General features: G+C 36.8%; 1 protein-coding gene across 20 annotated transcripts in view; it reads left to right on the top strand.

The window, feature by feature from the left end:
• The window catches only part of rbfox1 (RNA binding fox-1 homolog 1), a 1,531,532-nt gene that overhangs the window by 950,275 nt on the left and 568,007 nt on the right, over nt 1-13,250 (top strand). The window contains exon 1 of one of the 20 annotated variants that reach the window (XM_073060609.1): nt 2,456-2,638. The exons of 14 other annotated variants lie outside the window; for them this stretch is intronic. Coding sequence is in view for 4 of the 6 variants with exons in the window: in XM_073060603.1 (XP_072916704.1) it covers nt 3,383-3,526 (144 nt within the window). In the remaining 2 variants the exon portion in view is untranslated. Of the gene's footprint in view, nt 1-2,455; nt 2,639-2,789; nt 3,527-13,250 lie in introns of those variants that run through there. 5 more of the 20 variants (XM_073060603.1, XM_073060613.1, XM_073060593.1 and 2 more) reach the window with 5 other exon arrangements.

The following is a 13,250-nucleotide window of genomic DNA, read 5'->3' as shown; positions in this document are numbered from 1 at the left end:
TGTGCTGGCATAGGAGAGGGAACGAACGAGATACATGAGAATGATCCCAGGAATGAAAGGGTTAACTTATGAGGAGCTTTTTATGGCTCTGGGCCTGTACTTGCTAGACTTCAGAAGAATGAGAGGGGATCTTATTGAAACCTGTTAAATACTGAGTAGATGCAGAGATGTTTCCAAGAATAGCAGAGTCTAAGACTAGAGGGCACCACTTCAGAACATAAGGACATCCTTTAGAACAGAGATGGGGAAGAATTTCTTCAGCCAGAGGATGGTGGATCTGTGTAATTCATTGCCACAGAAGGCTGCAGAGGCTAGGTTATTGAGTATATTAGTTGCAGATATATTTGAGTATATTTAAAGGTTCTTGATTAGTAATGGCTTCAAAAAGTACAGGGAGGAGGCAGGAGAATGGAGTTGAGATGGAAAAGAAGCCAATCATGATCAAATGGTGGAGCGAAGTCGATGGGCAAATGTCCTGATGCAGTTCCAATTTCTTATGGTCTCATGGTCTTAGCTACTTGTCATGGCATGGATGAAATGGATATCCATTCATCTGTAGTTCAGGTGAAGTTCCACTTGCCCCAGAAATCCCTTTACCTTGCCATTATCAGAGGCACCCATCGTACCATTGTCTCCTGGTCATTGAATATTCCTGCTCCATGCAGTGACTCCAGGAACCGCTCAGCTCCAGAATCCCTAGAATAATATTAATCTTTCTCTGTGAGAATGTATTCACACTTACTGCAGAATAGTGTGCTTATGCATTGATATTGGAATGATCTGAGTACACCCTTATTGGAATAATGTGAGTGCAGTCTCATTACAATAGTATGGGTGTGTTCATATTGGTATAGTATGATTTCATTGATGTTGGAATTGTGTGAGTAAATTGAAAATGGATTACTGCAGTAATGCCATATTGGAATGGGGTAGAAATGCTCACATTGAAATAGTGTGATAATACTCACATTGGAATAGTGTGGGAACATTAATTTTGGAATGGTGAATGTAGTGTAAAATAGCTTTTCTTTCAGGGATTTTGATGATATTTTAGATTTTTTTTCCTTCGCAAGACACACGTACTCTGCTTCAAATGGGATAGAGCAGAAGAGGGGGACCGATTGGACGAATCTTTCAATAAGCTAATACAGGCATGATAAGCTGAATCCTTGCTTCCTTGCTGTATTTCTTTTTTCTCTGAGAGGTATTTCCAGTCTTCGAAGAGGAACTGCAAAGATGGTTTCACTCTTTCTACAATTTCAAAAATGAAACCTGCCAAGCCTCCTAAATCCCTCCCTAACCTCAAAAAAAACCTGCTTTTCACTCCACAAGCTGTTAGACTTCAGCCCACATTTGACTGTAATCACCACTTTCAGAGCAATACTAAGCAGTACCACACTCAGAACAAATAGGCATTGTATACTGTGCATTCCAATTTCTCAGGAATAAGCGTTACAGCATTGGGAGAGAAACGTTTTTTTTCAAAAAGTCTCAATCCTTAAGTAATATATTTGTTGGTGATCTGCTCCAGAGCACTGAACTTCACTGACCTCAGTTCAAAGTGGTGGTGAAGCATTCGGCTCCCGAACTAAATATTACATTGACGATGATAAAACAATCAAATTACACTGGTTATTGTTTTCTTTGAAATAGATAGAAAGTAAGTCCTACTACTGTGAATAAAAATGGTACTTGTCTAGCTGGCTCTTACCAGTTACAGCATTTTCTCTGCATTTCTTGTAAAAAAAAATAAAACCATGGTTAAGATTTTTTTTTAAACATCAGCGTCCCTATGAAAAGGGGGAAACTATGAAAAGAGGAAAGGCTAATATTTATCTAAACACATGAGTAGTCTAAATATTTACAAATATTAGTCTTAATTAATAGTGCTTTGTGAAAAAGATGAAAACTGGTAACCTTTTCATAAAGAGCAGTTAAATAATAGAGGAAGTAGATGGGTCACTGTAGACATTTGCTATTAAATGCTGGTGGAATCTTTGGAAATAACACAGTAATTAATAGAAACAGAAAATTAGCAATTCTTTATTGCCTGAGGTTAATGCAAGCCTTCATAATCTCTTAATCTAGTACAAAGAGCTACTGTAGACCAAAAGCAGCAATAAAGTCGTGAAATGACGATAGGCATTTTTAACAAGAAATTGCAGCTGGGAAGATATACTTAGATCTGAAAGGGAAATGTAAAAAAAAATTACGTTTGTTTCTGGAAACAAAGCATTCTCTAACCCTATCTGTACTTTTAAAATATTGCTTGTCAGATGTGCCTAATTTTGTACATCTTTCCATGTGTTTTATTTTGCCTCCCAATACACCACTCTTGATTGGGTCAAATTAGGGCATTATTTATTATTTATCATGTTTCATTGGAGAGAATAGATGTCATCCACGGAGTGTGTTGCATAGCAAAGCCTGATCCAGAATAAAGGTAAAGGAAGGAGACATGCATATCTCTGTCTGAAGAAGAGACTTGCTTGAGGGAGAGAGAAAAGAGATCAGGGAGCATTAGCTCCGCATTGTTTTTGCATGATGAAAAGTTTGTTAATTTCAGAGCGTAGCTTTCAGTTTATCAGCCTTGTGACAGAATTGGAAAACAGTTGTCACTTCCTGAAAAGACCTTCTTGTAAGTGAATTAATTATTAATTCCTCTAATCTAAAATGATTTGCCTGATGATTTATGACGAGGCTTTGCTGAAATTATTTGGTACAGGAGAATGAGCGGTTGGATTCTTTAAGCTCTTATGCTTCTTGCGTTGGGATATTCCCACCCCTTCCCATTTTTTCTATTGTTTAATGCAGGTTAGTTCCGCATTTAAGTGATTACATCAAGCTGGCAGCATGGTCTCAGCTGGGTAGTGACATTAATTGCCAAAATCTCCCAGCCATACACGATTCAGCAGGGCCTCCCTCGGGATTTTTAAAATGCAGTATTTGAGTTTCAGTGCAAGGGGAGAGAGTGAAAAGACCCTGCCCTAAGACCCATTTGACAAATGAGAGCCATGCAACATCAGCACCAGGCGACTGAGCCCCAGTGAATCAGGCGCACTCCACTAGTCAGCAACTAATGCTGTGTGACGAGCCTTCCCTCACTCTGTCATTAGAAGAGTTGCACATGTTCATCGTCAGGCAGGAGCCCGAGTTTAGCTCTGTGCAGAATTTTTTTAAACTGTCTCTACAGGCCTGGTAGGTTGACAACTGAGCCTTTTGTGTGCTGCACTGTTTCACAAAATAAAAGCGAGAGAGAGTGAGAGAGAGAGAGAGAGAGAGAGAGAGCGAGAGAGAGAGAAGCTTGCTTATTTTAGTGCAACTTGGCACAAGGCTGCCTGTGAATTGGTGCTGAAAGAAGAAACAGGACAAGCGTGTGTGCATGCAAGCCCCCTCGCTGGTTCTTTCCCGACCTCAGAGTAACAGAATGCAGCATCCTCTGACGGGTGCAACCTGTGTCGCTTTGCCTAATGTAGGCATGTGTCCCCAGCTCTCCTGTGCCTTGACTTTTATGTACCTACAGCAGGTAAGGAGAATTTATATTCTCTGCAGTAATAATTTATATTCACTGCTTCTGCTCTTTTGTCAAACTTCAATAAATAGAATGATATTGACTCAAAAAATGCTCAGCAATTGTTTACATAGAGAAAATGTATGTGTCAAGTTGTTTTTGACACAATTTATTTTGAAATTGACTATTAGATTTTAACTCCACAAAGAGACTGCTGTTTCATTATTTTTGTGAAATAAATAATGCTTACATTAATATCACTTAGATGGGAGAGTTTTTAAGTTCCGTGTCTATTCTTTTTTAATCTTTCAACTTTTTGTTTGCTGCCCTGTTGTTGTGTATTATTGAGATTATGACTTAATTTGAGCAAATCGCATTTATAAAGCACTTTGATATTTGTGGCAATATTTCAAAAAATATGGATGCTGATGAAAGGGAAGTTTAAAGTTTTTGTTTTGGAGTTGTTTATCTATAATGCTGGCCTGAAATTCCTTTTGATATTTATCTGTCAGAAGGAACTGTACAATAGCAGCAGTCAAAGTGTACATGTGCATGTTTTAACATGTGCTGAAATAGTCTGTGGCAGATCTAAAGGTTTGAAATCTATTTCATTTCTTACTGGTAACTAGATGTTTGGAAGTCCCATTCATGCAGAGATTATCAATCTCTCGTGCTCTATTTATGCATATGTTCTGTGACATCATTTTATATGATTCCTTTTGCAAGGATTTTACTTCCATTCAAAATAATTAAAATAGTATAGATGAATATTTGCATAATTAAAATACTCATCCTTTATTTTTTCAGTATATAGAGAACGTTGTTATTCTTCAGATATTCAACAACCATATCAACTAAATCTTTGATCATTAACTTGCTTTTGCTTATATTGGGCAAGGTATTTAAATGTCATAAAACTTTTATGATTGTTTAGCAAAATATTATATTTTACATTTCGTTAGTTAATTAACATAACTTCAAAGAACACAATGTTTCTACCTTAATTTTGAAAATAAGTAATGTGGCCTTTAACTAATTGTTGATCCAATGGTTAATATTAAGATACTTTAAAAGTGAATAGTGAAAATATATAATTAAAGGTTAATTAAAACCATTTTAAGTTTAAAATAACAATGTATTGTTTACCTCTGGAAAATAAATGACATTTAAAAGTCTTATGTGATTGAATTGTGTGGGTTTATAGAATTCTGCTTCGGAAAAGGTTTCCTGTAAATAAATGTTGTTTTGTTTGAATGCAGGCATTTATAGCAGAAATATCAGCTGTTTATAACAGTTATAATGGTTATGGTCATTGATTGATTTTCTCAACCTCATAAAGTGATGATTTGCATATAAAGGTTCAATATTGTAGAGCAAGGGAATGACAAAGATGACAGGGACATAGGTCAGTGTTCATATATGGGGGGGTAGAGGAGAGGAAAACAGATACAAACTTGGAAATGATTACATCAGATTATTTCAATAACAATGAGCTGAAAGTATAAAATGACATTAAAACCAGCTATATGAATAAAAGCTGGAGAAAAGGAAGAGAATCGGATTATTTTTCCTCCCTGTCTTTTAGTTGTTTCTGCCATTATTTTCATGTGCTAATCCCTTAATATTTTACATTTAACCATTTTATCTTCAGCACTTTAGTATGACATAATCATTTTGCTTGACAGTTCCTAAGCAAAAATTATTCCCTTTCTTGGATCTGCTGTGTCGCTGTGCCCTGCTCTCATCCACCTCAATGCTTTGACTTGCGAGCTCATTGGCTTGACCTCTGTCACAGCTGTAATGCTTTTTGCTAGCTCTGTATCTTTCAGCACCATGCGTGTAAGCATGAAATCATTTGTATAGCATGTAACATTTAATCCACCAGCATGGACAGAATTAACAAAAATGTGGATCATTTTTGCCTTCTCTAAAGCTGGATGGTGTGGGAATTGCGCAAACTTCATTGCAAGCGAAGAACTCATTCTTTAAGCTTCATGTTTCCGTGTTTCACCATTTTAAATGTTTTTTTCACTAATTAGCTGAATCTCCATTTTGAACTAAAAATGTTCCCAACATATTGATAGCTATATAATTATGCTTTATTATGCCTGTAACTGAAATGTTAGTTAATGGTTGAAACACACATATCTAGGAACAAAGATAGCTCAAACGTATTTTTGCCGTAGTTTGCTGCAGTATGCTAAGAACAAATTTTAAACTTTTATATATTTAGATTAGAATAAATAATCATTATGGTAAATTGAAAATGTGCTTCTCTGAATGTGAAACCTTGAACTATAATTAAATAGGGATCCAGATGCTCCTTGACTGTATTTTACTTGTTCATCTTTTTGTTAATAATCACATATATGACTAATTTTACAAAGTGTTTATCAATGATAATTGTGCAAATGAACTCAATGTTACAAGTGGACATTTATAAGATCAAGAATAATTGTGAACGTTTCCCCTTTAAAGTTTTCTGAGTTGGTAATTAGACATACATTTTTACACTGTTCCTTTAGATTATTTTAATTTCACTTTAATTCATTAATTTATCAGTTTTGGATTAAATATTAGGAAAGCTTACTTTACAATCATAAGACTATTTTAGGAACTTTTTGAAAACTTAATTAAAATGTTTAACTGAGGAAAAAAAATACATTTTTCATTCCTCTGCTTTTTTTGTTGAATTACGATTAGTGCTGCTTCCCAAACTGGGGATTATGACTGATCTTTGAAGGTGTGCAGCGGAATTCTATATACAGTGAAACAATGTAAACACAAAATTTGCTTCTCATCAGCCTTCAAATAATGGAACAGGCTGCTTTGGCAATGAATAATATATGGACATACTGTAGGCAATTTCGATATCGCGCGACACTGGAACCCATTTTACATCACTCCAAATTGAAATCAATGGAAATCAAAATCAGGAATGATGTAAAACAGGCTACAGATTTGCTATCACCTATTTCATAGCACTACACAGTCAAAATTACCCCACAGGGACTAGGAAATGATTTACCAAGGCTTTATATATGTAGGTTTCGCAAAAAAGAAAACACAGATACCGTGGAAAAATCTACCTTTTTCATTTCCAAAAATAAAATTTTATAAATGTCTTTAAGACGAAGTGGGTGTATCGACTGTGTGATAAATTTATTGCATAATCTGTCAAGTGTATCATTTATTCAACATTTCAGTTTTAATGTTTTGCTACATTAGGCACATTGTGTAAATAGAATGCTCAACAGAAAGCAAAATCTGTACTTTCTTCCACTTGTGAGAGAGACCTCTCTAAGTTTTTGTGACTTTGCAAGGAGTTACTAGATCTTCCTCAATCAGAATACATTTTATTTTATATAGTAGAGAACTACAAAGTATTTTAAAGGTATTTTTCTTTTTGTGTCTCTAGTATAATTAGTTGTGCGGCACTCTTTTGTTCCTGTGTGTGCAGGTACTGTCCAACTAATAATTAGGGAAATAACTGGAATGAAAACCTTTATACCAGAGTGTAAGAAAAGAGATTTGTTCTTTGTTATCTGTGCTGCATGCACCATGTTCCAATATGGGTGTGTTGACCTCTGCTTTTGAAATTTACTTCCAATAACTCAAACTGAATCAAATTTCAGAAGCAGATTTCAACATTTATAGATTGCTACATCTTGTGTTGAGAGCATTTATCAGTAGATGTATTCTTATGCCAAGAAATTACTGTAATTAAATAGAAGCTTAGCAAGATCACAACTCAAACACTAAGCACAACGTTGGTCATCTTACTTAAAGGGTTTAGGTGCCTGAGAGAGAGTATCCAAGTTCCCTGCTCTGAATTTGCATCATCAGGGGATTATCATATCAATAGAAACTGATAGTTTGTTCCCTAATTTCCTGGGGTTCAGAAAAATGACAGGTGAACCCATTGAAAGAAAGAAGATTTTTACAGGGCTTGGTGATATGTAAATGCTGATTTGGGAGTTTAGAGTTAGAGGTCACAATCTCAAATTCATAAGGATTAACCTTTTAGAAAGATTAGAATCACAGGAATGAGAGAAGATGGGAATGGCACAGAAAGGCAAAGTTAAGTTGGAAGACCATCGATGCTTCTGAATTACATCCTAAATATAAAGAGCCAAGTAGTCTGCTTTGTCTCCTAATTCATTCATGTAAGTTCTATATCTAAAAGTCATCAGTTTGTGAAATAAAGAAACTGATATGTATCTGAGTACTTATGAAGTAACATTTGTATTGTTAAACTGGTAGCCATGTTGATAAAAAATGTAATTCATTGTTCTTTAAGTTTTATGGTCATGAAACAAGTCCGTTGTCATGTTAGTGTGGGCTTTTTCAGAGCAACTGTCTTACGAAATTGAGATGGATTATGTAATGTATGCATATCCAAGGGGATAAGCGTGATTCAGGTTTGCACTGCCAGGAATTGAAAACTGTACTGAGCCAGGCACTGGCCCATAATTTCCTGCTCGTGTTGAGCCACCTGTGCACATTGCTCCTCTACTTATTAGGTCTGCATATAACTGCTGTGGATATCCAGATGGCAACTTTGTCCACAATTCTAGCTTCAAGCAGGGACACCAATCATGATCATAAATAGCATTATTTGATGAGGCCAGAACTTGCCCTGCCATAATACTTCTTTCTTTATTTAGAAATACTGCGCAGAACAGGCCCTGCTGACCCAGCGAACCCCACCACCCAGTAATCGACTATTTAACCCTAGCCTAATCACAGGACAATTTACAATGACCGTTTGATGTACTAACTGGGTACATTTTTGGACTGTGGGAGAAAACCAGAGCACCTGGAGGAAATCCACATGTTCACAGAGAGGACATGCTACCTCCTTACAGACAGTGTCAGAAATGAGCTCCAAACTCGAAGCTGTAATAGTGTCATGGCTAACTGCTGTGCTACCATGGTGTGCTAATGCTTTGATAACTGTTAAAATCATCCACCTTAGACTTACCCAGCTGTCAAAGCAGGTAAACAGAGTATTGCGAATGTCTGATAGAGTCATAGAAACATACAGCACAGTAACTGCTCCTTTGGCTCATCAATTCTACACTGGACATTAAGTTCTATTGATATTAACCCCATGTACCAACACCTGGTCTGTACCTTTCTGTTCATTAACATTTAAGGTTAATCAAACAATTACAAATGTAAAACTTTGGTAAAGATCAGAAAGTAATTAAAACACCAAGAACTTCAGAATAACTAAATACACTTCAGACAAATCAGATGGAAACCATAAACTACCTGAAATTTAACCCCCTTCTCTGCACTGAAATAAATGAAGTTGCTAAACCTGTGGCAGATCTAGTCCAGCCCAGGTTCAGCGTGGACAGTTTGCCCAGCGTGATTGCCAGAGAACTGCAGCGCTCGGTGCCCTGCACAGAATTCAATGTCAGAGTGCAGCTGAGAATTTGCTGGCAGGAAGCTGTTTGGAAGTTTGTGACTTCTGCATTTGCACATGCCTGCAGAAGAGCTCGAGCTTGTTGACATCCTAGAAGGAAAAGTTGATGCTCTGCATGAAAATCCAGGTCACTTAGTTGTAACTAGGAAAAAAGAACCTTTATTTTACTCTATTTTTATCTTATTTTACATTATATATTGATTACAAAATGTCTCTGAGAATTAAAGTCATAATTACACAGTGCTAAGACAGGCCCTTCGATCCAATGTGTCCGTGGTAACCAAGGTGTCTTCCTGAGCTAGTCCCATTTGCCCACATTTGAACAATATATTTTTCAGTCTTCTTTATCCATGTAGTTGTAAAATGTCTTTTAACATGTTTAATCTTCCCACTTATAGCACTTCCTCTGGAAGTTTGTTCATATACCCATCACCCTCAGTATGTTTAAAAAATGCAGTTCTTCTCAGGTCCCCTTTAAATTGTTCCGCTCTGATGCACTATCAATAACTCCAAAAGACTGGAAGTAGTAGAGTAAATGCTGAAAGGCTTTTATTAGCAGTAAAACGAAGCACGTCCATGCTGAATGACTGTGGGAGGAGCAGAGACACAATCACCTTTATCCAGGGGTCTGTGGGAGGAGCCACAGGAGCAGTCAGCAGAGGGGCGTGTCCAGACAGATCCCACAACCTCTCAGCTGAAACCTATATCCTCTAGCTTTAGATTCCCTTAAAGCTAAAGCAGTCCTGGTGAAGGCGTTTGGCCCAAAACTTTGGTTCTTTATTCCTCTCCATAGATGCTGCCTGACCTGCTGAGTTCGCCTAACATTTTATGATTCCCTTACCCTGGAAAAAAGACTGTGAGAATCCATTTTATCAATATCTCTCAAGTTTTTATAACCTATAAGGTCACCCCTCAGCCTCCTTCACTCTTGGGAAAACAGATGCAATGTATCCATTCTCTCTTTATAATCCAAGCTCTCCAGTCTTGGTAACATCATCCCTAAACAGCCCAATGCAATGAACCCCAAGGTGAATGATGTTGCAATTTACAAATGCATTTGGCTTTAGGTAATGACCAAAAAAAAAATCTGCTGATGCTAGGAAGCCAAGCAACACACACAAAACAGTGGAGGAACTCAGCAGGTCGGGACTGATGAAGGGTCTCGGCCTGAAACGTCCACTGTTTATTCTTTTTCACAGATGCTGCATGACATGCTGAGTTCCTCCAGCATTTTGTGTATGTAGCTTTAGATAATGTTGCTTTCATCTCTCCATTAATGCAATCTGAAATTGGCAACCCTATTTAATGGTTAGAGAAGAGAAGAAATTACTATTTCAGATTTAGAACACTTGCATTCCAATCTATTCCTATCTAGGAAAATTAATATCACCTTGTTTAAAAGCAAAATGTTAGCTTAAATATAGTTTGCCCTTCCTGCTCTAGTTCATGGTAATTCATTACATAAGTAACCATTGCAACTGTTTTCACTAATAATGTAATCTTCTTCCCTACCCCTCACCTTTATATTTTGTTTTTAATCCACCACCCACACCCCCCACCCCAGCTCCAGTTATCTCCTCAGCAAACACAGATGATAGTCCCATAAGTTTCTCCATGTCTCTTCTCAGTGCCTTTTATGAATAGACTAAATGAGGCTCCTTCAGGCTGAAAGCAATGCTGCCTCTCATCGATTCCCTTGAGATAAAGGTTTCATCTACTATAGTCTGCTTCATATAATCTCACAGCTGTAATCCAAAAAAAGCATTCATGGAGGCTAAGTGAGATCCATATCATTCAAGGCTGCAGTTTACACACCCTACTGTAGATGATGTTCCCTGTGCTGGTACAAGTGAGTTGAGTGCTCCCCATTATCCACTTTACACTTTGGCTGGAGCAAAATTACCCACTTTATATTGCTGCTGCCTCATTCTTACCCACTTGGAATTACTGCACAATGTATTGGAAGATAATTCATCTGATTCAGGAAAAGTAACATGTGTTTATCTTTAACATGAAAAAATATGCAGATACTGAAGATCTAAAGCAACACACACAAGACGCTGGAGGAACTCAGGTCAGGCAGCATCTGTGGAAGAGAGTAAATAGTCAACGTTTCAGGCCAAGACCCTGATGAAGTCCTGATGAAGTGTCTCGGGCTGAAACATCGACTGTTTACTGTTTTCCATAGATATTGCCTGGCCTGCTGAGCTCCTCCAGCGTTTTGTGTGTGTTGTGTATGCTTATCTTTATCCTTCATCTATTCATTTGTTTTAAAAATTGTACGTCAAATTATTTCAATACATCAGATGCTCCCAAAATGGCAATAAAAGACTGTGCATTGTTTGAATTTTAATGCTGCGCCAGTTTATTTTTTTTTATATACATGGGAATTTCCATGTGAAAACATGCAACCATTCTCATATTTGCATGACCGAAAGAAACCAGTGTTACTAATGCACACTTGCTATTTGGTTTTCCTGCAGCTGGGGTGGTATAATTATCTAAAAGCTGATGGATATAGACTGAACAAAGTATTCACTTTCAGGCAGTAAAAGGTACCAACTAAAATGAATTTCAATGGCTTGTGAGCAGATCTTTGCTGATTTAATTGTTGTGGTGACAAGTCAGCATGAGAAATTCAAATGCTTTCTTGTCTGGTTTTATGGTCTTGATGGACACTTGTAGATTATGTGATTATATTGGAGCCATGGTTACTGGAAAGTTTTAAGTGTAAAATACTACTGGGAAAATACAACAAAATGATTTGAGTAAAACTGGCTTTCTACTGTCAATGTGAATGATCCTTTATAAAAATACTAAGACCAAACAGGATTATTTTTATTCCTCGTGATAAATAAATTTATTTCAAAGCCAAAGAATTGAGAAAAATGTGCCTAAAAGCATGTAAAACCATCATTACACAGATAAAATTGTACCTTGCTATAACTTAGAGACATATTAAGTATAATGTCTGGAAAGGAAGCAGCTTTATCCTCTTGGTTGCAGTTGAAATGATAAATAACTAGGACTTTTAAATTTAAAAAAAAAACTATAGCCAAACATGACCACCAAAAAGATTGTATTTTGTTCACTCACATGGGAAGAAATATTTTGTTTAGTGATACACAAGGCTCTTACAGTTGGAATAAATCATCTTTGTGTCATCTTAGTTGATTTTTCTCGCCACTGGCTGCTGCATGGAAAATAAAATGAGATCTTTTTGCATTTGTCTTGGTGAACATTCTTTGCTGAAGGATCATCAATGATATCTAGATGCACTGTAGCTGGGACTGCTATCAGTTTCAGATTCAGGTGTTTAAAACCAGTTCTCGGGAGGAACACTGTCAATTTCTGCCCACATTAGTCATTTATTGGTGACTGCACGCAATCCGGAACAATTGACTTATTTCACATTGCACTTCCCCTTCCTCCCTGCCAGGGTTGAAGCCCAATGAATTTAATTGGGGAAAAATAGCATATTTAATGTCTGTGCTGCAATGGGGTATTTGGAGCCTCTATCTTTGGTCTCTGTGCTGTCACAAACTACAGCTGTGTGGAGATCTCATTGAGTTTTGATCCTGTTCCTTTTGTAAAGTGCTACACATGCAGAATAGGAATTAGCTGGCTGCAAGAAAGAGGTGTTCTAGCTTTCTGATTTGGAGAATCTGATAAAACTGACAGGATTGAGAGTAACATGTAAGTGATTTCCTAACCTAAGCTGAATGAAACTTGAAATGTATTGTACTCGTATCACAATGAGTAAAATAATAATTTCAAGATGAGATTGTTAATATGAAAACATTTTTGTTGCACTAACTAAATAGCTTTCAAATTTGGTCTGATTGAAATTATTATTAGGAATGTTAATGTCAGATGATTAAGTAGTGTTTTCCTGCAGCAAACCACTTAATTTCTCTCATAACAAGTGTGACTATTTCAATAGCACCAAGTTTCAAATGTGAGAGAACTTTTGTCACTATTTTCATTACAATGGCTGCAATACTAATGTTCATGATATTTGGACCACATTTATCAAACATAAATTCTGCTTAATTCAATTTTTAGATAAATAAATCAGAGCAGATAAGTTCTGAACTCTGCTTGATGTATTAAATCTTGAACTGCAAAAGTGAGATTTGGGAGAACTGCACCTGTTGTAATTAAGTGATTTATCCTGCTGGTGGTGGCTAGATTTACACAGGATGAAATAATATTATGTTTCGTCACTGACGCATATACAAGGTACGAACACACGGCTGCACTTGAATGGGTTTCATTATACCCAATTGGTATTTCTCACCCCTC

This window comes from Hemitrygon akajei, chromosome 11 (assembly GCF_048418815.1).
Source record: "Hemitrygon akajei chromosome 11, sHemAka1.3, whole genome shotgun sequence".
Lineage (NCBI taxonomy): Eukaryota > Metazoa > Chordata > Chondrichthyes > Myliobatiformes > Dasyatidae > Hemitrygon > Hemitrygon akajei.
The sequence above is the reverse complement of the archived record's forward strand: the minus strand, read 5'-3'. Positions and strand labels throughout refer to the sequence as shown.